Genomic DNA, 24,849 nt, shown 5'->3' with positions numbered 1-24,849 from the left:
TAAAATGTTAGTCCTATGTTACTATGCCTTTTGTGCTAAAAAAAAAAATGAAACCTTGCAATTTGTGATCTTGTTAATTTATATGTTTAGTACTGAAAATGTGAATGGTATTCAAACTAAGATACAGGGAGTGGAAAGTCACATGCTGGCACCCCAATCAGAATATTAGCCATTCCTTATAGTAGGATCTGGAGAACAGGGAAACCTGAAAATAAAGCACCTGCCAAAAGCAATCTGAGGAGAAAACATCCAACATGAAACATGCCTCTTCACCACCACTCTAACATAATGGGAATAAAACATTTAAGAATTAGATGTTGTAGGATGTAGGTTCAAAGCAGAGTGAAGGAATTTTTTTTAACTGCATCAGTCTCTTTAATATGAGTAGTCCCATTGACTTCAAAAGATCTACTTCTCTGAGTACAGTTTGCAGGAATGAGATCAGAATATTTAAAAAAATGGACAAGTACAAAAGATTAGTAAATCATAAAATAAAAGTGTAGCTTTTAAGAGAATTGTTTTAACTTTAAGGAGAATTGGACAACTTGGACAACTATGAAGTTCATGTTATTTTTAAAAAGTCATCAGTAATTTTGGTGCTCATGAAATTGAGGGTGTTGGCTTGTGTCAGGCATGTTGCAAGCAGATGTTGTGCAAGTTTCCCTAAATAGCTCTGCCAATACACTGCAATCATAATCTGTGACATTCTGTGTAATTGTATTCTGGAGCTTTTCTTGATCATAGACTGCTTGTTCAGCCAAGGCGTGTGATGTTTTTGTGAAGCATACAAAAAAAGCAGGAGGAGACCATTACATGACTTTGCTTTTTGTTCCATCCACAATTTGAACCCAGTATGTCCAAAGGTGAACCATTAGTGAACTAATCCACTGCACTATTAAGACTGCAGTAAAGTATGGGAAAAGTACATTATCTGCCGTCAACTGTGATACTAGCTCCCCTCATCCAAATTATATTCTGGTTCAGTCCCCACCATACATTTGGTAGGGAACATTCCTCTCCTGTCCTGCAGCTCCTGCCACCTTTCATGAAGACTCAATATATATATGAAAAAGAAAGAAAATACTACAAAACTCAGTTCACTGATTCTCAAATTAAAATTTTTAAACGGTCCAGTTTGGATTTAAACAATAGATAACAGCGTGTTTGAGGTAAAGTTGCTAGAGCAGACTGAAAGTTCTGAAAATGGGAATCTCAAATGAGACAATCAGAATAATTTCCAATCCCCAGCACACATTATAACTTGATCAGACTTCTGTACCTGGTAAAAGTGCAAGCAAGATATAAAGTTTATTGCGATTTTTGGATGATATACAATAGTTAATTACTCAGATATATTTGAAACCTAACCCAGGGTAGGTAAGGGGATTGGAGAAAATAATCATTATGTTTGAAAATCTGGGTAGAGCACTTTTTTTTAAAATATCTGACTGGTATGGCTTAATATTTTGTAATATTTATTTTAAAACATGTCTTGTCACATGTTTTCAGAAGGTTTTCTAACTGTGATATAAAGATGATGGGTATTATATAGAAACAGCAGAATCCCATCTGCATATCAGCAGTTTTTCTCTTTGTTTTATATCTCGAATAATACTGCAATTTCAGTCTCAAAAGGATTTTAAAAATATTGGTTAATGCATCCCAGCAACAACTGTGTGCCATGTGATGGTGAATTTTAGTATCCTCATTTTACAGTTGGGGAAACAGAACGCACTGAAGCAAATTGTCTAGTGGCACCAAACAAGTCAGTGTCAGAACTAGAATTAAACTCCAGAAGTTTGTTACTTACAATTCTGTGTTCACAACACCAACCATACTTCTTTCTTGAAGCTCTGGGTTTGTGACTGTGTCTGAACTGTGATAGCTATGTGTTCAATAGGAGGCAAAAAATAGTAGTGAAAGAGGAAGGAATCTAATTGCATATACCTCATATCAGTGAAAAGGGATTAGACTGTATCCTATTAATAGTCTGTAAAAAACTTTGACCTCCAACATGTTATAGCAGATATTATTTTCTCTCCTCTCCAAGGAGATTCTTGGGTCCAGTATAAATAAATAAATAAGATAAAAATTAGCATTCCAATACAGTACAATAAACATCAGACGTGGACTGAGGCTACCTGGCAAAAATTCCATAAACTTATCTGGGACTTTTACAACCAGCAAGACAAGTAGCCCATTTAGTCTGAGGCTTGGTCTACACTAGAGAGGTAGGTTGACGTAAGGCAGCTTATGTCGACCCAATGCTGTAAGTGTTTACACTAAAATATCGCTCCCACTGATGTAGCTCACTCACTTCAACAACTTAATAACTCCAGCTCCACGAGATATGTAGCACTTAAATCGATGTAGTTATGTCAACACAATGTCAGTTGCTGCCTTTCAGAAACGGTCCCACAATGCATCACACTGGCAGTTAACTTGATGCAAACACTCCTGGTGAGGGCGCGCACTGCTGACACGTGGATTGTAGTGCGGAGATGTAAAACTGGTTAAATTAGTGTGGTGTCTGTACATCAAGGTAACTTAGGCCAACTTAATTTTGCAGCACTTGTCCTGACTATTGAGAGCATTTCTTAATAGTGAAATTTATTAGACTGTGGCTTAGTTTCCACAGAAAGTGGTGAGAGTCCTATCCTTAGGAACATTTATTCACATAAATAGTCATTCCATTGACTTAAAATAAACTACTTGACTAAGCCAAGTTTTGCAAGTTTGGATCTTTATACAGGAAGCACCACTCTCCTGGTTGAAATGCAGCCACCCTTTGGATAAGACATAGTAGTTTTTTAACAATACACAGCAATACTACACAAAAGTTCAAATCTCCTGCATGGCATTGTAATTTATTCTCTGTGCCTTGGTTCCTCATCTATAAAATAAGGAGGATACTCCCTTTGTCTGTCTGTATTTAGACCGTAAAGTCTTACTTTGAGGCAAGGGCTCACTTACGTGTATGAACAACACGGAGAGCAGTCAGGGTCCTAATCTAAGTTTGGGTTTTTAGGTGCCACTGCAATACAAATAATGAAACAGCTGGATGGGGAGAGGCAGTATGATGATCTAGTGACTAGGGCACTGAGTGGGATTCAGGGGACTAAGGTATACATCCATGTACCTCAGTTTCCCCATTGGCAAAATGGGGATGGTGCTACTGACCCTCTTTGTAAAGCACTTTGATAAGACCTAGGCTTTATTACCCTGGATTCCCCCTGCTGTTCACACAGCCTCAGAGCGTGTGTGCAGCGTGCGTCTCAGGGAGCCTCGCTCAGCCTGTTCCGCACACCCCTGAAGAACAGGCAATAGCTGCAGCCAGACACCCGCCCTCCCCGGGGCGTGCAAGCAGCTAGACCGCCCCTCCCCCATCCTTGGGCGGCAGGCACGCACAGGCCCCGCCCTCAGGGGAGCCCGGGGCAGCAGGGCTGACTCTGAGCCACTCCTCCCCCTCCCAGCACGCAGAGCAGGAGCCATAGAGCGCGCGGCGCCGGGCTAGAGAGTAGCCAGCAGGGGCCGCCGGGCTTGCGCAGCGCCCCCAAGCGGCAGCCCGCGGCTTGGCGGTGACCGAGCGGAGAAAGGGAGAGGGAGAGTAATGGCGGCCAGTTAGTGTGTGACTGAGCCGAGAAGACGGCGGCGAACTCGGCGCGCTCGGTGTGTCTCTCTGCCCGGCCGCCCCGCTCCCCGGGAGGAGGAGGCGCCCCGCAGCCCTCCCTCCGCGGCGGCGGCTCCCCGTGTCCGCCTTCGCCGGGGCCATGGTGAACACCAGGAAGAGCTCCCTGCGCCCCCTGGGCAAAGCGGCGGCCGCCGCGGCCGGAGCCGGCAGCCATTTCATCTCGTCCCGGACCCGCTCCTCCAAGAGAGGCACCAAGGCCGGGCTAGAGGAGGCGGCGGCGGCCCGGGTGAGGGAAGCGGCGGGCCGGAGAGGGGCTGGGAGGGCACCGCTGCTGCCTCTGTCGGGGCCGGCGGGGCAGAGGCAGAGCTGGGCAGACGGGGAGGGGAGCACCGGCCGGGCTGTCTCTGCCCGGGGTGGGGGAGTGACTTGGGAGCCGGCAGGGGGAAGAGGATCCGTCCACACTCGGCAGTGCGGGGCTGGGGCGGTAAGGACGAGGGGAGCTGGGATTTGCCGGGGGACGAGGGGTGCAGCTGGGCTGCCGGGCTGGGTTACTTTCGGGTGTGCTCAGCTGAGCTGGGCAGAGGGACGGCGGCTCCGGGGTGAAGAAGGGGGCTGGAGGGCGGATTTGCGTGGCGGGAGCTTTGGGGGACAGGGGTTGTAGCCGTGGGGTGGTGGAAGACTTGGGAGCAGAGGGACAGAAGTTCTCGTGCCGCCGGCTGGCTACATCTGTGTACGAGAGGGGAACAGACAGGCTGCTGCTGTGCCCGGCAGGGGAGCGGGGAGGTAGGAGCGGAGCAAAGCTCCCTCTCTGGCTGCGCCTGGGACTGCACGGGAGGGACAACAAGAAACAAAAGTTGGGAGCTGCGGCTCCAGTAGCATACAAAATAGTGGCCTCAACTCACCTATGACAGCTATCCGCATCAGCCTTGACAGCCCTGCTTTGGGCATGTCTCCCGTATTCTAATCCCTCCCTTGAAAAGCAAGGGAAAATAATAATTTTTGCCTATTTGCTTAATTAGCTGTTTTCCCAGCATGATTTATAATCAGAGCTTTGATTGTATGGTCTAATCACAGCTGAATCCAACAGCCTAATGTATGAAACTAACATTTTGTAGATTATAATCTATATCTACTGCCGATTTCAGGAGGCTTGTCTTCTCCACCCTTTCTGGAAAGATTTGCTGACAACAAATGTATGCTCCTCCTTTATTAGAGGGGGCTCCTTGTGTGATTGGAAGAAAATTGATTGCATTACTACTTTTCTGCTGGTGGTTCTTGTGCTCTAATCTGAAAACCATAGTCTTAACATGATACACTGTAGGTTGCCCCTGCACTCAATGTGTCTAGAAAGATTTAGGGCTAAATGAAAACAAGAATGACACAGCTGAGGATCAAAATGTTTGACAGTCATGCACCAAGGGACCACATCCCATTCACTGCTGAGGAGGAAGAGATGGAGACAAGTAGAAAAAAGCAGTAGCAGCCAGAATTGTTAAAAACCCTCTCCCCTTCCCTTTGTTTACAAACACTAAAGAACACTGTTGACTAGGTGTCAGCTGTAAACTGTATGTGCTTTTTCAGTCCTTTCCTGTTTCTTCTTAATTTCCTTCTTTTTTTCTCTATCTGATTTTTCTTTCAGTTTCTGCTCTCTGCTATTTTTCTGTGCTATGGCTAGTAAAGCTTCTAACACACATTCCAGTATGCCAGTCCCATGAGCCTCGTATACCCCGTGAGCCAAAGTTTGACTAAACCCTCTCTGGCTTGCTATGTAGCGGAGTGTACTGCTGCTAAGCACTAAGATCATAGAATCATAGAAGATTATTGTTGGGAGAGACCTCGGGAGGTCATCTAGTCCAACTCCCTGCTCAAAGCAGGACCAACCCCTACTAAATCATCCCAGCCAGGGCTTTGTCAAGCCTTAAAAACCTCTGAGGATGGAGATTCCACCACCTCCCTAGGTAACCCATTCCAGTGCCTCACCACCCTCCTAGTGAAACAGGTTTTTGTAATATCCAGCCTAGACCTCCCGCACTGCAACTTGACACCATTGCTCTTTGTTCAGTCATTTGCCACCACTGAGAAGAGCCTAGCTCCATCCTCTTTGGAACCCCTTTTCAGGTAGTTGAAGGCTGCTATCAAATCCCCCCCCCCCACGCTTCTGCAGACTAAATAAGCCCAGTTTGCTCAGCCTCTCCTTATAAGTCGTGTACCCCTGACATCTAATCATTTTTGTTGCCCTCTGCTGGACTCTCTCCAATTTTCCACATCCTTTCTGTAATGGAGGGCCCCAAACTGGACGCAGTACTCCAGATGTGGCCTCACCAGAGCCGAATTGAGGGGAATAATCACTTTCCCCGATCTGCTGGCTACTAATGCAGCCCAATATGCTGTTAGCTTTCTTGGCAACAAGGGCATACTATTGACTCATATTCAGCTTCTCATCCACTATAATCCCCAGATCCTCATCTGCAGAACTGCCGCTTAGCCAATTGGTCCCCAGCCTGTAGCAGTGCATGGGATTCTTCCGTCCTAAGTGCAGGACTCTGCACTTGTCCTTTTTGAACCTCATCAGATTTCTTTTAGCCCAATCTCCCAATTTGTCTAGGTCACTCTAGACCTTATCCCCCCAGCTCAGTGTCATCTGTGAACTTGCCAAGAGTGCAGTCCATCACATCATCTAGATCATTAATGAAGATGTTGAACAAAACTGGCCCCAAGACAGACACCTGCAGCACTCCGCTTGATACCGGCTGCCAACTAGACATTGAGCCGTTGACCACTATCCGTTGAGCTCGACGATTTAGTCAGTTTTCTGTCCACCTTATAGTCCAGTCATCCAATCTATACTTTTGTAACCTGCTAGCAAGAATACTGTGGGAAACTTAGCAAAGCTTTTGATTCAAGTCAAGATATATCATGTCCACTGCTTTCCCCATATCCACAGCCAGTTATCTCATCATAGAAGGCAATCAGGTTGGTCAGGCATGACTTGCCCTTGGTTAATCCATATTGACCATTCCCGATCACCTTCTTCTCCCAGTGCTTCAAAATGGATTCCTTGAGGACCTGCTCCATGATTTTTCCAGGGATCGAGAGTGTTCCTTTCCATTGATTTTAAAATGCACAGACAAATTATTTCCTTGTTATGGAGTGAGGGAAAGGAGTAAGTGAAATTGTCCTGAAAATCACTATATCCATACCAAGATACTTTTACAAATGAAGTGTTTCTAAAGGCAAGTGTGTATCTTTGCATGACCTAATGGATTTGTTTTGGAATACATTGGAGCACTCTTACATTAATCTCAGGCACACTCCAAAGTATTCACTGTTGTTAGCTTTTGGCTACTATTTTTCTAAAGAAAAAAAGACTATCAGAACTTGTTAGAAGCTTTTGCTCTTCTTCCTTTTCATCATTTTAGTGCATTCATATTTTCATTTTCAGTATGCATTTTACACTGTAGCTTTAAGTATGGGAAGCTGTTGTTAATATAAGGTCTAAGAAATTGATAATGATGTGATCTGGAAAAGGTACAGAGAAGTGCAACAAACCTGAATAGGTATATGGAACGCTTCTGTATTAGGGGAGAGTAAAAAAACTGGGACTGTTCAGCTTGGAAAAGAGATAACAAAGTGGGAGAGATATGACAGATCTATAAGATCACAAATGGTGTGGAGAAAATGAATAAGGAAGTGTTTTTTTACCCCCTCAGATAACACAAGAACCAGGGGTCACCCAATGAAATTAATAGTCAGCAGGTTTAAAACAAACAAAAGAAAGTGCTACTTCATCTAAATACACAGTCAGCCTGTGGAACTTGTTGCCAAGGCTTGTTGTGAGGGCTGAAAGTAGTTTAAAAAAAAATTAGGTATGTTCATGGACGATAGGTCCGTCAATGGCTATTAGCCAAGATGATCAGAGATGCCAGCCACTCCATACTCTGAGTGTCCCTGAAGCCTCTGACTGGCAGATGGTGGGACTGTACATTGGGGTGGATCACATGATAATTGCTCTGTTCTGTTCATTCACTTTGAAGCATCTGGCACAGGCCACTGTAGGAAGATAGGATACTAGGCTAGATGTAACGTTGGTCTTGACCTAGTGTTGTTAGTCTTATGTTTGTAAGCTCTCAGATCTCCATGAAATGTTAAAAATATCTAACAATTTTCTGTGATTAAAATGTGCCAAAATGAATAAGGTGGTTAGATATCAATATTTATGTAGAAAAAAATAGCTGAAATTAAAAAAAAAAAAAACCACACCAAGCCATGATTTATAAAATTACTATTATGAGACAGTGTTGTAGCTGCAGTGTTGAGGGGAAATGAGTGGATTAGCATGTCATGTATGTGTGTTTGGAGGCAATTGTTTCATTTACTTCTCAAGTTGGTTGTAATGATGTCTCTCTTTAAAGCCTACCATAGATTTATGATCTGAGAACCCCAGCTCTGCTGGAGGTCTGGTGAATGGGAAGTTAAAGGTTGCAGCAGACTCCAGGCGCTCTATAAATCAAAAATATTGTCTATACCTTTGTGAGTCTGAGTTTACTTCCACAAGAGTGTTGACTTGGGATCCCTGTGGAATGCTGTTTCTTGAATATGTTTGCAAATACCAGTCAGGGAGAATTGGTAAGATTATTTTTGTGTTCCATACCATTGATTAAAATTGAGCCAACAGTATGACAGTATCCTCTAAGAATGTTGGCCATACCTGATACAGTAGATGCGGGTCTACAAACTGCACCCATCTGTTTTGTCACTCTTCCATTCCCCGCCCCCCCCATGGTTTTTCTTGGCATTTTCTAAGATATTTTAGGTTATATGCACACATTTATGAGGCTACACTTGAAAAGACCCAAACATAGGGGAAAGGAATATATGAGATTTAAATGTCTAATGTATTAAATGTTAGTATGTTATTGAGTAACATGTTTCAGGTGATTTACTTGGTAGATTCAAAGACTCAGATGTAATACATGTGCTATGTATTGGCCAAATACTAAGATTAAGAAAATCAACTTGCTAAATAGATCAAGGAATCAGATTTTTATTCTCTGTAATGGTATGGCAGTATTTAGTACTTTAAAATGTGAAGAGGAGAAAGTGAGGTGTATTGTTTTCATGCTTAATTTGTAATATTGTAAGTGTAATGGGAGGTTTGGTTGCCTTTTTTGTAAAAAGTAAGAAATTACCCATTTTACTATTAAAATGTCACTTGCAAGTGTTTTATGGCTTGATATTTAAACATTCTGACAGGAACAAAATTTATCAAGCTATTCAAAATTATAAAATTATGAAAGTAGGTTTTATAAACTTTAATTCTGAACCTCACTCAAACTGTAAAAAACTTAAGTAAACTTTTTTTACCCTAAAATACATGCAAGAGTTTCTATTGTTAATTTACGAAACTAATTTTTCGATGTCTTTTAGATACTGATATAGGAATTGTGATTGCAATGATTGGGTGTAATTAGCCATTGAAATTAAGTTTACCTTACTCCACAATATTGAGAGGTGATTCTTTAAAGCAGTTGCAAAAAACTAAAAGCCATGTATTTATTTCTCAGCTACTATTATTGTAGTTTTTTTAATCATGCCAATTTATTGGTCAGACATTTTAGAAATCTAGATAAGATTAACCTAATTTAATTAGGCAAGGAAGTATTAAAAGTACTTTAAGAGCTACTTGAGGGCACTCTGATTACTGTAATACAAGTTCCTAGCTAAAAGTAGGACTGCCAACATGTTCAGTTCAGTTCAGTAGGAACATAGAGCTCTCCATTGTACTTAATTGCTAATAGAAGCACAAACAGAACTGGGGATTGACATAAAGCACTGTAGTTACATGGAACATAAGCACTATACAGCATTTTTATGATTCATAGTAACAATAAATATATATATCTTGATTTAAATTTCTAAATATATAAAAATTAATTGAAATAATTTTTTCCACACTAAAGGTGATAGTATAACTTTACAGATTCTTCTTCAGGGTATATAGTCATGGCTACTCTTTAGTTCTTAAAAATACCAATTACTCTTTAATGGTCAACAACTGAAACATAGTAAAATATTTTTGACATGTTTTTGACTTTTATTTTTATTTAAAAAATATTAGTTTTAAAACTTGTAAAAATTAAAGAAGTATTTTTTCCTTTCAAACAGAATAGCAAAAGACGTAACATGTTTGTTTTTGTTTTGAAAAACGCTTGATGCAGATTAATGAGTATTATTGTCTTTCCTTTTATACTTAAACTTCCATTTTTACAAGTTGTAAGGACTTGTTGGTTTGGAATTTCCTTTTGATGATTACCCATATGACAGTGCCTAACACTCTTAATGGCTATTCTATGTATTTGAAATAAAAATGCTGGAAAATTCACTGATCTTGAGTAATGTAGGGAAAAGAAAACGACACTGCTTTGCACTTGTGTTTAAAAGTTATTTAAAGAAAAATATCCTTCCTAAAGATGCTCCTGTATTTTCAAATCACTGAGTTGAGTATTAGTTTTACTGTTTTCAGTAATGCCAATGGGAGTATTTCAGATAAAACTTGCACAATTCTTATGAAGTTATGAAAAAGATTTTGGTTAAAGGCAGATTCTTGAGGAAATCCATCTTTGAAAGCTAGTCCCCCCCCCCCCCGCCCTTTGTTTTAGTGATGTTCCTTACTTTTGAGACCTGGCATGAGAAATTCAGGAATAAATCATGTAGTTTGTTCCTTAGTACTGTGTTGTTCACACATCTGTGCATAGTGGGAAATGGAACAATTGTTCCAAGTGGTCAACTTCCTGCCAACATTCTAGTATGCATAAAGCTTGTTTGACATTATATCACTTAATGTGCCCAAATGAACATGTGGGGATAGTTTTTCAAAAGCAGTCTACCAAATCATTTTGCCTGTGATAATCTGGGAATTGGGTCACATACTAATGGCTAAATTTTCGTATAGAAAAATAATTACACATTTTGCTTGACACTGCTGGTCATATTCTGCAATCATACTATTCTGGATTTTGAGCTCCTTGGAACTCAGAAGTGAAGCAGGATAAAACATAATTAATATGTGAATAAGACCTCCAAAGAACATTTGGGAAATGGTGTTGGTGATATAGTAGGTTGCGCTCTTTCTTCTGAGTACTAAACCAGTATCCCAGTGTAGCATTAATGGAGGCTGCTTATGGAGCTGCCATTTTTCAGATGAGTCTTAAAAGAGGTCACAGACACTTTTCATTAAAGATCCCATGGCATTTTTTGCTAGAATTGTGTTTAGCTTGGGGTTCTGCAAGGTAATTAACTCAGGTAATTACGTTCTGATCACCCAATTTCCCCTGTACTTTCAGTTGGATGTAGTATATTGTTCTGTACTTTCTGCCCTAAACTGCTATATACTGATAAACTGTTGATATTCAGCCCAGTAATTGAATTTATTACTGTATAAATCTTTATAAAGCTCTTTTCACACCAAGTATCCAGTACCTAGTCGTGGATGACCTTTAGTCTTCTGCTACTCAGGTTGTAGCTATGACCTGGTCATTTCAGTGTGTTTATATATTTTATTACTAATATAGCACTCCCAGTTTGGGCAGTAAAAGCCCTCACACCACTTCTAGTGCAGGGAGAGGGAGGACCATGAGCTTATGTATCTTTCCAGGTATATTTCTCCATCCTTTTTTCTCTGCTATTTTCTCCCTGTCTGCTGGTTTTTTGTTTTGCTCTCCCTTTTCCTTTGACTCACTTTCCTGGTCTCTGAGCCTGGTCTTATTACATTAACTTACTTCCTCATTACCTTTTTGGAACATTTTTTGCTCCTGCTGCTCCTACCAAATCTCCTATCTCAATTCCCACAACCCTACCGGTCACTGTCCAACTGCTATGGATGTTTGAGGTCTCAGCATTTTTCCGATCCTCCTGCTCAGTGATCTTCACCCAAATCATTCTGCTTATTTATTTAATTAGATTTATAGGAGTGCTAAAAGGAGTGCCTAGCCGTACACTTTAGGCTTTCTTGACCGAACTGAAAATACATACAATAAACACATTGCTGTTTCAGTAGCAGTAGAGAGGAAGAAATTTGGCTATCTACCTTGTATGATATTTCTGTAGCACCTTACATCATAAATCCGAAATAACTTGTACAAATTATGTATGTTATTCCCCTCCTTTTTAAGTTTAAATTAATACACTAGTTTCTAAATGTAGTTCTAAACTGCTATGTGTAGCCTTGGAGTTTGGGCCATAGGGAAGGAAAACAATGCTAAGGAAAAAACCAAGCTGGTGTATGGTAGATTTTGAATATTTTTTCTTTTGGTTTTTGAACTTGTCATTGAATATTTACATGAACTAAATATATATTTCAAATGCTTTGATAATAGAATCTAAAAATTTCTGTAAGGTGGGAAGGATGCCTGATAGTTCAATATAAAACTGGCTATGTTAACTTTTTGTATTCTTCAATTTTTGTGGTGTTAATTTAACTAAATCAGGGGCTCTTAATGTGGCGGTTGTGAACAGGTATCCGGTAATTGCAAATACTCTGTCCCTTTCATAGTGGTAAATGGGGTGGACCCCGTATAGAAAATTGGGTACCAATATGCAAAAAAATGGAGCACCACTGCACTAGGTGGTTTGTTTCTTGTTCTAATCAGTAAATTCAAAACTGCTCATCAATACTTGAAAAGCATGAGAGTTAGTTTTTAGTGATTAGTAAACATCTGTATGGCTTGACATGCCTGAAGTTGAAGGAAGTTGTAGGAAATAAGAAATTGAATATGCTAATGAAGATGATTCTTCTGATGTAAAATGCAAACATTGTCAAGAATGAAGTAGTGAGTGGAAAGGGATTCATGCTTCTTTTAAAAGTTCAGAAAATAGGCTTCTTCAGATTTATCAAATGTTCCACTACCTTAAAGATTGGTTATTGAAGCAGAGGAGCAAAAGACAAAAAGTTTTGATGATTCTGCAAGTAAGGTATTTCTGATGCCAGAGTCGCTATTGAAACGTAGCATCAATCATTATGAAGTCAGTTCCAAGGCTGGTCAGCAGCTGTTCAGCATGAGGAATGTTTTCTGTTCTTTGGCATCCAAAAACCCCAACAATCTGTCTGGGATTATGGAATACAAACAGTTGAAAGTAAAGGCTTTTGGTAAGAAAGTCGCAATCTTTTTTATGCAATAAATTTCACCTTTCAACCTAGCACAAAGTGAGCAATTTAAATAAATGATTAAAGCACTCATCACAAATATACTTCTCCAGACAAATTTAAACTTGCTTCTAGATGCTTTAAATAAAGAAACAGAGGAAAATTAAAAGAATCATTGACACTGATGCAGCATAGATGGGTGAATATAAAGTAATTACCAAGTAATGATTGCATGTATACATACGGGGAAAATGTATTTCTGCATAATGCTATTGAGTATGTGTGAGAAAAGAAACCTGTAGAATATTATGTCCTAGTAGCTAAATGTGCCATCCAGATATTCAGGGAAAATTATGACAAGGAGAGTTCTTTATGGTTTTCCTCAGACAACCAAATTAAAGTGAAAAAGAGGAGAGCTCAGGTGCAAACATCTTAATCTTCTGACCCGTAAGTGGTTCAGCATTTTTATCCAAACCTTCCTGAGAAAGAAGCAACCCTTAACACAGTCCTTAAGCACATTGCAGAAGGTAGAAGATACTTTGGCATCCACGATCAGCCTTCATGGTCGGTTGGTTGAATGGAAAAAGCAGGCTTTATGCTTTAGTGCTCCAGTGACACTTGATGGAATTTTTAGTAAGACCATGTTGCTCTATTTTCTTCCAACTACCATAAAATATGATTAAATTTGCACTGAGCATGAAGAATTTAAGTCAAAGAATTTTGCAAAAGACTGTAAAAGAAAGCACTAAATTTACAAAAGCAATTGAAAGAAGTTTTGAAGGAATTTGACAAATTACTGGAGGATTACTGGGAAATCTAACTTGATCTAATTAACAACAAAGATCTAGAACTTTACAAAAACAAAACAAAAAAACAGCTCAAGGAAGCTATGGAACCTTTCCATGACTCAGTCAAAATGACTGATCCCAAATATAATATTATTGATTATAGTTAATAATACTTATCACTTACCTCACTTTCACTGGTAGATCTGAAAGTGCTGTACAAAGGAGGTCAGTATCCTTATCCCCATTTTTTCACAGATGGGGAAACTGAGATATAGAGAGGAAAGTGACTTGCCCAAGATCACCCAGCAGATCAGTTTCAAAGTGAGAAATTGAATCCAGGTCTCCTGAGTCCCATTCCAGTGCCCATTCCATCAGGCTATTAATGCTTCCCTATAAAGGTTATAGGTTGAATCCAGACCAGGAAGAATAGGCTGAAATGTAGATGTTAGACAGTAATCTTGAATTCTTTCCATCTCTCTTAGCATGTAAAATTGAAGATCCACATTTCCACCTCAAATTGGTGATGGGGTGGGGGGGCATGTATGAACATGGTGAAAAACTCCGCAAGTTTTTAATCTCCCAGAAGGCAGGACAATGGACTTCAGAACTTTTGTTGTAGTTTTACCCCTCCCCCCCCCCCAAATCTGCACTCCTAGTCAGCTCTTCATCAACTGAGTATGTTTTGCATTTGTGTATTTGTTTGGCTGCTATGGTTTAATAGGCTAGGTGCAGGAAAAAAAAAGGTTGTTAAAGTGTATTGATGTACAAGGACAGATACAAAAGAGTATCAGGCCTAATTAGTTAGGCTAGATATAGTTTGTGCAGTTGTGTACAGAATTATACAGCTTTAAACTACACCTTTGTGGTTGAAGTGCAGTTCAGATAAAACAAAGTGCACAATGCCAATGTGACCTAGACCTGGACTTTCTTTTGGAAAAAGTGTATGTATCTTTTTATGTCTGAGGAATAAAAATGCTTATACAGTGAGCCCACATTGTATAGTATTTATTAGAACATCCTTCTTCCCTCAAGAAAAAACTAGTAGTATTCTAAATAGGGCATCACAACAGGCCTGCTTGGTATGGTAGAAACAAGATAAATTCTTTATTTGGTCACCTCTTTGTTTTCTTCCCTACTTGTTACATCCATCTTAAATAATAAAAACCTTTAGTAACCCACTTCATCAATACCCTGAGACATGTTTGCACTGCTGTTCAGAATATACAAGTAAGCAGTAGTTACTGACCCCAGATTTTCTAAGGTTAGTAAAAACATTGCTCTTATGAGCAATGTTAATGTCTACAATCATAAATCTCATTTCAAGGAGATAAAGGCAGAAGTAGAGATACTTTTGAGTATCATCGGTAAAGCAGATTTCCTGATAACATTTAGTTGTTTAATACAAGTACATTTCAGGAGGTTAATTTGGTATTTGTAAAATGAGAAAGAAGAGAATAGTAATTGAAATAATTTGGACACCTTTAAAACTACATAGTTAAGAAATTAATTTAAAAATCTTGAAATAGAATATGTTAGCGAATAGTAGAAGAGGGAGACAAGATTATAGATGATGAAGGGAGTAAAATAATAGGTGGAAAACTATTGTATCAAGTTTTGCTGAAATGATATGAACAATGTAATAATTGTGTTGCTTGTAGGGTGACCAGATGTCCCAATTTTATAGGGACAGTCCTGACTTTTGGGTCTTTTTCTTATATAGGCTCCTGTTACCCCTACCCCCTGTCCTCATTTTTCACATTTGCTGTCTGGTCACCCTAGTTGGATGTGGCCACAGGTTAAAGACATGGGAATGGTGTAACATATTATTCAATAAAATAGATGATTGAGAGAGCTGGTTTTACCATGATGGAAACTTTTTTTTATACCAGGGCGTCAACTGATACAAATTTCAGTGCTGCTGAATCAATAGTTGCACAAATGGGAACCTTCTTCTGAAATTCTCAAGTTGTAGAAGTGGCCTTAATGTATCAGAACTCTTATTCCAAAACTAGATTGAATTGAGAGTGCCCACTTAGTAAAAATCATGAGATTAGATTATATTGTTGATTTACTACTGCACTTCTGATTTCCTGAGCGAACTGTGTTACTTCTTAGCTTGGTTGGAATTGTCAAGGCTTGTCGGAATTGACGACTTCATTATCCATGTGGATGATGACCTTCTAGGTTAATTCATAGTCATTTGTATTTATCAGGAAATGGTAAAATTTTTTCAAGCCCAGGCCTAGATCACATTGGAACTATAAATTTTTTGTTTGAAGTGTAGTTCAGATAAAACAAAGGTAGCACTTGTGGGTTTGAGAAGCACCCAGAAGTGTCAGAGACATCTTTGATGGAGAAAGCATGTGCTGGTCCTGCATCAGCAACTTTCCTCAATCAGTAAACCTGTGGGAACAGTGGTTGCTTCTGGATAGCCAGACAGCAGCTGTGGCTAAGGTATCTTTTTTCATTTTCTCTTGGATAGCAGCTTGTAACTTTTTAAAACCATAAATCCTTTGTTTAGTATCCTCTACATGCTAGAGATTGCCTCTCTCTGTCTGTTAACTTGACAGTTGATCATCTGAAATGCTCTAAATAGCAGTGCCCATTGTATGCTTCGGGGCAGGCATTTATCAGTGAAGGGCTCTGGAGTTTGCTCCCCTTCCTGGCTTCATCAGGGCATAAGTTTGTTGATCCTTGGACCATCCTGCAACACCTGATCTATTTACTTAAGTCTTTTTCTAAAGAAGGGGGTTGAGAAGGAGCATTGAGTTATTTTCTTTAGTTTCTAGTTTGGATGTTATACCAGTATAATAAAAACCAGCAGGATCTTATTAAGAGGGATAAGGCAAGGATGCCACATTTATTGTAAATATAATAATAAAGCAAAAGACAAAAGTTAAACAAAGTTGTTTGACTAATTTCTATTACTACTTATTCCATATACACACACACACACAAAATATCATTTATTCAAGTTTTGTATAGGAGTTATAGTTACCAGCCTAGAAGTTGCTCATGCCAAATTACTGGCCGCATATCTTGGTCATGAGGCTGGAGCTGAGTCTGTGTCAGATGCACCTGATGCTCCTAGAGGCTGGTAGCAGAACCAGAGACTCAAAGTCCTCAGTTTTTGGAGTTTATTCTTATAGGAATTAATTCCTATGTTAGTCTGTGGGAGCTGTTTCATCCTGCTGTTGCTGACTCAATCAGCAGATGGCACATTCCTGGTGGCTCCACACTGTTAAAGTGGCACATTCCTTCCAGGTGTTTGGAGTTAATCCCAGTTTACCCTCCGGGGGTTGTCTGATGGTCCACTTGACACATTCTTTGGCCGATGGATCCTTTCTAGGTTGACACCTCCCTAACCATTCATATACATCAAGCATTCCTCAACATACATTTCATATCTTAGGTCTGGTCTACACTACGCATTTAAACCGATTTTAGCAGAGTTAAACCAATTTAATGCTGTACCCGTCCATACTACGAGGCCCTTTATATCGATATAAAGGGCTCTTTAAATCGGTTTCTGTACTCCTCCCCGACGAGAGGAGTAGCTCTAAAATCGGTATTGCCATATCGGATTAGGGTTAGTGTGGCTGCAAATCGACGGTATTGGCCTCCGGGCGGTATCCCACAGTGCACCACTGTGACCGCTCTGGACAGCAGTCTGAACTCGGATGCACTGGCCAGGTATACAGGAAAAGCTCCGCGAACTTTTGAATTTCATTTCCTGTTTGGCCAGCGTGGAGCTGTGATCAGCACAGGTGACCACACAGAGCTCATCAGCACAGGTAGCAATGCACTCTCCTGAGAATCGAAAAAGAGCTCCAGCATAGACTGCACGGGAAGTAGTGGATCTGATCGCTATATGGGGAGAGGATTCAGTGCTAACAGAACTCCGTTCCAAAAGACAAAATGAAAAAATATTTGCAAAAATTTCCAAGGCTATGATGGCCAAAGGCCACACCAGGGACTCAGTGCAGTGCAGAGTGAAAGTTAAGGAGCTCAGACAAGCCTACCAGAAAACCAAAGCAGCAAACGGAAGGTCCAGGTCAGGGCCGAAAACATGCCGCTTCTACGCTGAGCTGCATGCAATTTTAGGGGGCTGCGCCACCACTACCCCACCCCTGTCCGTGGATTCCGAGGTGGGGGTTGTAATCTCAACCATGGCTGAGGATTCTGCGGAGGGGAAAGATGATGAGGAGGAAGACCTTGCAGCGAGCACGCAGCACTCCGTTAGCCCCAACAGCCAGGTGCTTTTTGTGACTCAGACAGAATTACCCTCCCAAGCCACTAGCCCAGACAGTGAAGCCATGGAAGCGACCTCTGGTGAGTGTACCTTTGTAAATATAAAACATGGTTTAAAAGCAAGTGTTTTTTAATGATTGATTTGCCATGAGGGCTTGGGATGCATTTGCGGCCGGTAAAGTTAACTGGAAAAGTTTGTTAACATGTCTGGGGATGGAGCGGAAATCCTCCAGGGACATCTCCATGAAGCGCTCCTGGAGGTACTCCAAAAGCCTTTGCAGAAGGTTTCTGGGCAAGGCAGCCTTGTTCCGTCCACCATGGTAGGACACTTTACCACGCCATGCCTGTAGCAAGTAATCGGGTATCATTGCATGACAAAGCCTAGCTGCGTATGGTCCCGGTGATTGCTGGCATTCAAGAAACATCCGTTCTTTATCTCGCTCTGTTGTCCTCAGCAGAGTGATATCGTTCATGGTAACCTGGTTGAAATTCAGGAATTTAATTAAGGGGACAGAGATGGCCATTTTCCTACTGGGTTGTTGCTTAAAATAAATCCTTCCTTGCACGTAGCCACGTGGGGGGGGGGAGGGGAGGAAGGATAGCGCTAAGCTTTTTTGTGTTTGCAGGAATCGTCCCAGCTACCAGCCACGCGGTGGGGGGCGGAAAGGGGGGTGATTAGCAGTGATCTTCCATGATACCAGCCAAGCGGTGGGGGGAGGGGTAAAGCAATCATCCTAGAGAATTGGATGGAGGGGTTGGCTGCTGCTGCTGCATGTTAACAGGAAGAAGCGTCAGAGGGCACTGTGTATATGAAGGCTGGAGAAGCTGAAAGACAGTGGCTTACCATGGCCGCATGCAAGCTGAATTCTGATGCCTGGACCTGCGTCTGTGAGATCTGTAACACCAGAGCCGCAGGCACTCAATATTAAGATGCAAAATGCGACCTTGTAGTGAAATCACGTGTGCTATGTAAGGTGAATAGTGTTGTTCACTGTGAAAGAGTTTAACCATTGTTCTGTAAAATGTATCTTTTTAAATATTTCTCTCCCTATTTTCACCCACTCATGCAGCTGCACATTTTTCAAGCCTCCCTACTCCATCCTGAAGGCTCTCTCAGATAAGGTGGAGGAAAAAGAAGACGCAAGACGAAATGTTCTAGGAAATCATGGAAGTAACCCGCAATGAAAGAGCTCATCTGAGGGAGTGGAAGGACGTGGTAGCAAAGTACAGGAAAGATGCCAGTGAGCGTGAGGATAGGAGGGACCAGCGTGAGGATAGGAGGGACGAACCTGAGGATAGGAGAGACGCTCGAGATGAGAGGTGGCGGCAGGAAGATCAGAGGTGTAGGCAGGAAGACCAGCGGTGGCGGGATGCAACGCTGGAGCTGCTGCGTGATCAAACTGATATCCTCCGACATCTGGTGGATCTTCAGGAAGAGCAGCGGGGTCACAGAGTGCTGCTGCAGCCCCTGTGTAACCACCCTCACCACTCACCATGTTCCATATCTTCCTCACCCAGACGTGTAAGAACGCGTAGGGGAAGGCTTCGTGCACCCGCCCACTCCACCCCAATGGACAGTCCAACCAAAAGGCTGTAATTAGATTGAAATGTATTTAATGTATTTTCCTTCCCTCCTATGCTCCTCCCAAACCACACCCAGGATACCTTGTCAGTTCTCTGCCTCTTTTTATAATTACTTTTTAATAATGAATACATGATTTTTAAACAATAGTGACTTTATTTCCTTAAGCAAGCTGTAATCGAAGGGGGAGGGTGGATTGCTTATAGGGAAGGAGTCAATAAAGGGGGGACGTTCATGAAGGGGAAACAAACACAGCAGTCACACCTTACCGTGGCCCGTGATGAAACTAGTTTTCAAAACTTCTCTGATGCGCACTGCTTCCTGGTGTGCTCTTCTAATCGCCCTGGTGTCTGGCTGCGCGTAATCAGCGGCCAGGTGATTTGCCTCAGCCTCCCATCCCGCCATGAAGGTCTCCCCCTTACTCTCACAGAGATTATGGAGCACACAGCAAGCAGCAATAACAAAGGGGACATTGGTTTGGCTGAGGTCTGAGTGAGTGAGTAACATTCGCCAGCGAGCCTTTAAATGGCCAAATGCACATTGTACCACCATCCTGCACTTGCTTAGCCTGTAATTGAACAGCTCCTGACCACTGTCCAGGCTGCCTGTGTATGGCTTCATGAGCCATGGCATCAAGGGATAGGCTGGGTCCCCCAGGATAACTATAGGCATTTCAACATCCCCAACTGTTATTTTCTGGTCTGGGAAGTAATTCCCTTGCTGCAGCCGTTTAAACAGAACAGTGCTTCTGAAGACGCGAGCGTCATGAACCCTTCCTGGCCATCCCACGTGGATGTTGGTGAAACGTCCCTTGTGATCCACCAGTGCTTGCAGCACCATTGAAAAGTACTCCTTGCGGTTTATGTACTGGGTGCCCTGGTGCTCCAGTAGGGATATGGGTTCCATTTATCGCCCTTCAACAGTTAGGGAATCCCACTGCAGCAAAGCCATCCGCTATGACCTGCGCGTTTCCCAGAGTCACAACCTTTCGTAGCAGCAGCTTAATGATTGCTTTGGCTGCTTGCATCACAGCAGCCCCACAGTAGATTTTCCCACTCCAAATTGATTCCCGACTGACCGGTAGCTGTCTGGCGTTGCAAGCTTCCAGAGGGCTATTGCCACTTTCTTTTACACTGTGAGGGCTGCTCTCATCTTGGTATTCTGGCACTTCAGGGCAGGGGAAAGCAAGTCACAAAGTTCCATGAAAGTGCCCTTACGCATGCGAAAGTTTCGCAGCCACTGGGAATCGTCCCACACCCGCAAAACTATGCGGTCCCACCAGTCTCTGCTTGTTTCCCGGGCCCAAAATTGGTGTTCAGTGGCCAGAACCTGCCCCATTACCAGCAGGATCTCCAAAGCGCAGGGGCCCGCGGTTTGAGATAATTCTGTGTCCATGTCCTCATTACTCTCGTCGCCGCGCTGCCGTAGCCGCTGCCTCCTCCTCGCCTGGCTTTGCAGGTCCCGGTTCAGCATAGACTGCATGAGAATGTGCGAGGTGTTTACAACGTCCACTATTGCGGTATTGATCTGAGCAGGGTCCATGCTTGCTGTGCTATGGCGTTTGCAGAGTTCACCCAGGAAAAAAAGGCGCTAAATGGTTGTCTGCTGCTTTCACGAATGGGAGGGGTGAGGCTGTACCCAGAACTACCCGCGACAATGATTTTTGCCCCATCAGGCACTGGGCTCTCAACCCAGAATTCCAAGGGGCAGGGGAGACTGCAGGAACTATGGGATAGCTACGGGATAGCTACCCACAGTGCAACGCTCCAGAAATTGACACTAGCCTCGGACCATGGACGCACACCATCGAATTAATGTGCTTAGTGTGGCCACGTGCACTTGACTTTATACAATCTGTTTTATAAAACCCAGTTTATGTAAAATCGGAATAATCCCGTAGTGTAGACGTACCCTTAGGCGGAGTCAATTAATGGATTAAGGCTTACAGCAGGGTTGGTAACATAGTGTTCACTTTAAGAACATAGTCAGTTGTCTTGTTTGTAAGTTTTACATAGTAATAGAGTATCTTTCACAGGACAGATACAATCAATGTTTTCTGCAGACAGGAGCTTACAAGTTTTAACAGAAGAACTAAAAGATTTTTAAAAGCAGCAAAGAATCCTGTGGCACCTTATAGACTAACAGACATTTTGGAGCATGAGCTTTCGTGGGTAAATACCCACTTTGTCAGGTGCATGTAGTGGAAATTTCCAGGGGCAGGTATATATATGCAAGCAAGCTAGAGATAATGAGGTTAGTTCAATCAGAGAGAACACGGCTACCCCTCTAATGAAAGATTTTTGTACTTGGTGCAACTGGAGGTGGGGGTCACTGTTACTTGGGGGAATCACTGTTAGTACCTTCTTTAATATCCCTACATGGAGAGTTCTTTAATTTATTAATATTTAAAATGTTACAAATACATATAACAACATGTAGGTGTATTATAGATTCATAGTTGAGAAGGCCAGAACAGACCATTGTAATCATCCAGTTTTGATGACCTGGGTAACACAGGCCGTAAGGCTTCCCTGAATTAACTTGTTTGAACTAGAGCAACATTTCTCAAATGTGGCCATTGAGGCCACATGCAGCCACCAGGAGCTTTTCTTGCGGGCACAGCCTCCTGGGCAGTGATGGGGGGAGGGAAGCAGTGGACCCTCCCCCAGGGCTACCAGCAGGCGTTGAGCCCTGCCCCTCTCCGGAGCCCACAAACGCTGGAGGAGCAGGCAGCCAGTGAGTTCCCCACCTTCCCAGGGTTAGTGAGGCTCATGCTTCGGGTTTCAGCCTTGAGGTGGTAGGCAGCAGGCTCCAGTCATTGGGCTTCAGGCTCTGGCCCTGGACCTCAGTCACATGGTGGTGGGTTCTGGCCCTCGGCTCACCAGTCTTGATTTAAAAATTCCCAGTGATGGAGAATCTGCCATTACTCTTGGTAAATTGTTCAAATGGTTAATTGCCCTCATTGTTTTGTGCCTTATTTTTACTCAGAATCCGTCTATCTTAAACTTCTAGCCTCTGGATCTTGCTATATGTTTTTCTTCAGGATAGAAGAACTCCAGAACAGAAATTAAAAATATTGAAAGGGAAGGATACAGTTGAAAATATAATAACACTGCATGCAAGCAGTTTTTTCTGAATTTCGTATTTGACACTATTGTAGATTAAAAGTATAGAGTGGGAAAGGAAACATTCCTCTGTGCACGTGTGTATGTGTGTATTTATATAGTATATATTTTTAAAAAGAGTAAGTTCATTTTCCCTTCATTCTCCCGTTTCTCCATCCAGGTGAGAGGACTGTAAATGGATTATAAACCTGCATGCGTATCTTACACTTAGATTCTTTGCTGGCATTAGTCCATTAATTTACGTGGCATTAGATTAGCAGAAAATTTGGTTCACCACCTGTGCAGGATGCTCACCTCTGGCTCTTTGCCCCTTAGTATGAGACTAACCAAACTCCCCTAGCTGTAAAGTTTTGTTTTTATTCTTGAGCTCAACAGTAGTAGTGAAGAGCATGACCATTGTGCTCCTCTTAGAGAGAGTGTAATCGGCACCTTCCGAACTTTAGTCAGTTCCTTACTTTCAGTTGGTAAAGGAGCTTTCTGGAGGAGACTGCTTTATTGTTTCAGCTCTTTTGTATCACAGTGAGGTTCATTGGGTATCCTCTTCTACCAGTCAGGTCCAGTACAGTTAGGCAATTTTTTTCAGGCCTTGTGCTTCCATTCACTTTAGAACTAGTTTATTTTCATGGTCCTTTAGCATGTGTTTCTCTGCAGTGGCCTGGCATTTGTCTCGGTGCTTTGGAACAGAGTTTTTGTTCCTGCCACTGTGTTGCCTCAATATTGTTTCAGCCAACACCCTGGCACTACCAAGATGTTTTAGTGGGTGTTCTCTGCACTCTGGTGACAGCATTGCTATCAGCACATGAGATACCAGCTCCAGTGCCACGGTTTCACAGTAGTCTTAAGGCTGCTCATTGCTTTATTGCCTGAACAGCTGTTTAAGTGCTGACTTAATTTTGAAGATTGAGCCTATCTCAGTGCTTGTTTCTTTGTTGGCCCTAGAGGTCTGCTCAGGTCTAATTTTTAGGTCTGACCTGGACCCAAGCCCATCCAATCTGAGCCTGAGAGGATTGGATCATTTTCTGACTCAACTCTTCTGCCTGAACCTGAGTCACTGCCACCACCTCCTGCCCCTGAGGTCTGCTCTCCTCTGCTTGTGCTCAGATAAATTTGTTAGTCTCTAAGGTGCCACAAGTACTCCTCGTTCTTTTTGCTGATACAGACTAACATGGCTACCACTCTGAAACCTGAAAGGGTCCTGTTGTTTTCCCACCTGACCTGGACCCAACACTTCAGATTAACTTTTACTGTGTGTGGGAATCAAAATAACTTAGGTCTTTTCCTTGTGCTAGCTTTCAGGGTTTCACGGTGAAAAACGTTGCATAGACTGCAACATGTATTGCATCAAATGTAATTCAGGGCTTGGTGCTTTTTGTATTTGGAGTGGGCTTGATTGTCTCACATTCAGGTTAATGAGATTAATGGCAGGTGTTAGTATTTTGTAGCTTTCTGTAAACAGGTTAGGAATTAATATTTTTAGAAATAATAAAGAATAATTAAAAGTTATTGTAGCCTATGTTAAGCAAAAACCTGCTTTGTTTTTAATAATGGTATGATATTAAGTTTACAGCAAGTTATCAAATGGCTTTAGGCGGTATTACATTGTTGTTCCTGTCTTTTTCTTCTTTACTCAGCTTTGTTCTTCTGTACCACTCAGGCTAGTTTCAAACAAGTGCTGCCACTTCACTTGCAACTCTGCTTCTCTGTTGCACAGAGTAACTCCTGGCATTTCAGAAAGGAAGTGTTCATTAAGATTGACTTGCATTAGTGGTGCACTTCAGTAATAGCACAGAACACATCTCTGGCAGTTCACACAGCATGTACAGATGTGGCTGTAGGTTATGGTACAGGACTATAATTTTGTGAGTGTTCAGTGGATTCAAGATATAGACCTTGCTGGTTGTTAGTTGCAAAGTAGATTTGGTAATGAACATTTATTTTATAGCTTTAAACAAGCCTTGATGACCATTTAATGTTAGGGAGTTAGAGTGGAGAGCTCTAGTACCGATTTATCTGAATTTTAATTGGATTTTGGGATCCAAACCCACTGCTTTATTTTAAAGTTTTAAAATTTGATTCTGCATTGTTGGATAAGAGATCAATACTTAAAAAAAATTATAAGGAGTTAGATCTGCAAAAAGCCAATCTGTATGTTCATTGGGGGAAAAAGTGTCTTTTTAATCCTTGTCAAGCTGGCTTGTATTTGGATCCTAGTGAAGACAAGGCAGTTATAGTTTTACATGTTTGCTAGGCTCACCCACATGGTTACTTTAACTAGCTAACAAGTGTTAAAATTGAGATTTTAACATGGGTTAATTAACATATGACATGCA

At 41.8% G+C, this 24,849-nt stretch overlaps 1 protein-coding gene across 2 annotated transcripts in view; it reads left to right on the top strand.

The window, feature by feature from the left end:
* Positions 1 to 3,601: 3,601 nt before the first annotated feature.
* Positions 3,602 to 24,849, top strand: part of ATAD2B (ATPase family AAA domain containing 2B) — a 162,276-nt gene continuing 141,028 nt past the window's right edge. For both annotated transcript variants that reach the window (XM_050950617.1, XM_050950616.1), the window contains exon 1: positions 3,602 to 3,917. In XM_050950617.1, the coding sequence (XP_050806574.1) occupies positions 3,771 to 3,917 (147 nt within the window). In that variant the 5' untranslated portion in view covers positions 3,602 to 3,770. The remainder of the gene's footprint in view (positions 3,918 to 24,849) is intronic.

This window comes from Gopherus flavomarginatus, chromosome 4, assembly GCF_025201925.1.
Source record: "Gopherus flavomarginatus isolate rGopFla2 chromosome 4, rGopFla2.mat.asm, whole genome shotgun sequence".
Lineage (NCBI taxonomy): Eukaryota > Metazoa > Chordata > Testudines > Testudinidae > Gopherus > Gopherus flavomarginatus.
The sequence above is the reverse complement of the archived record's forward strand: the minus strand, read 5'-3'. Positions and strand labels throughout refer to the sequence as shown.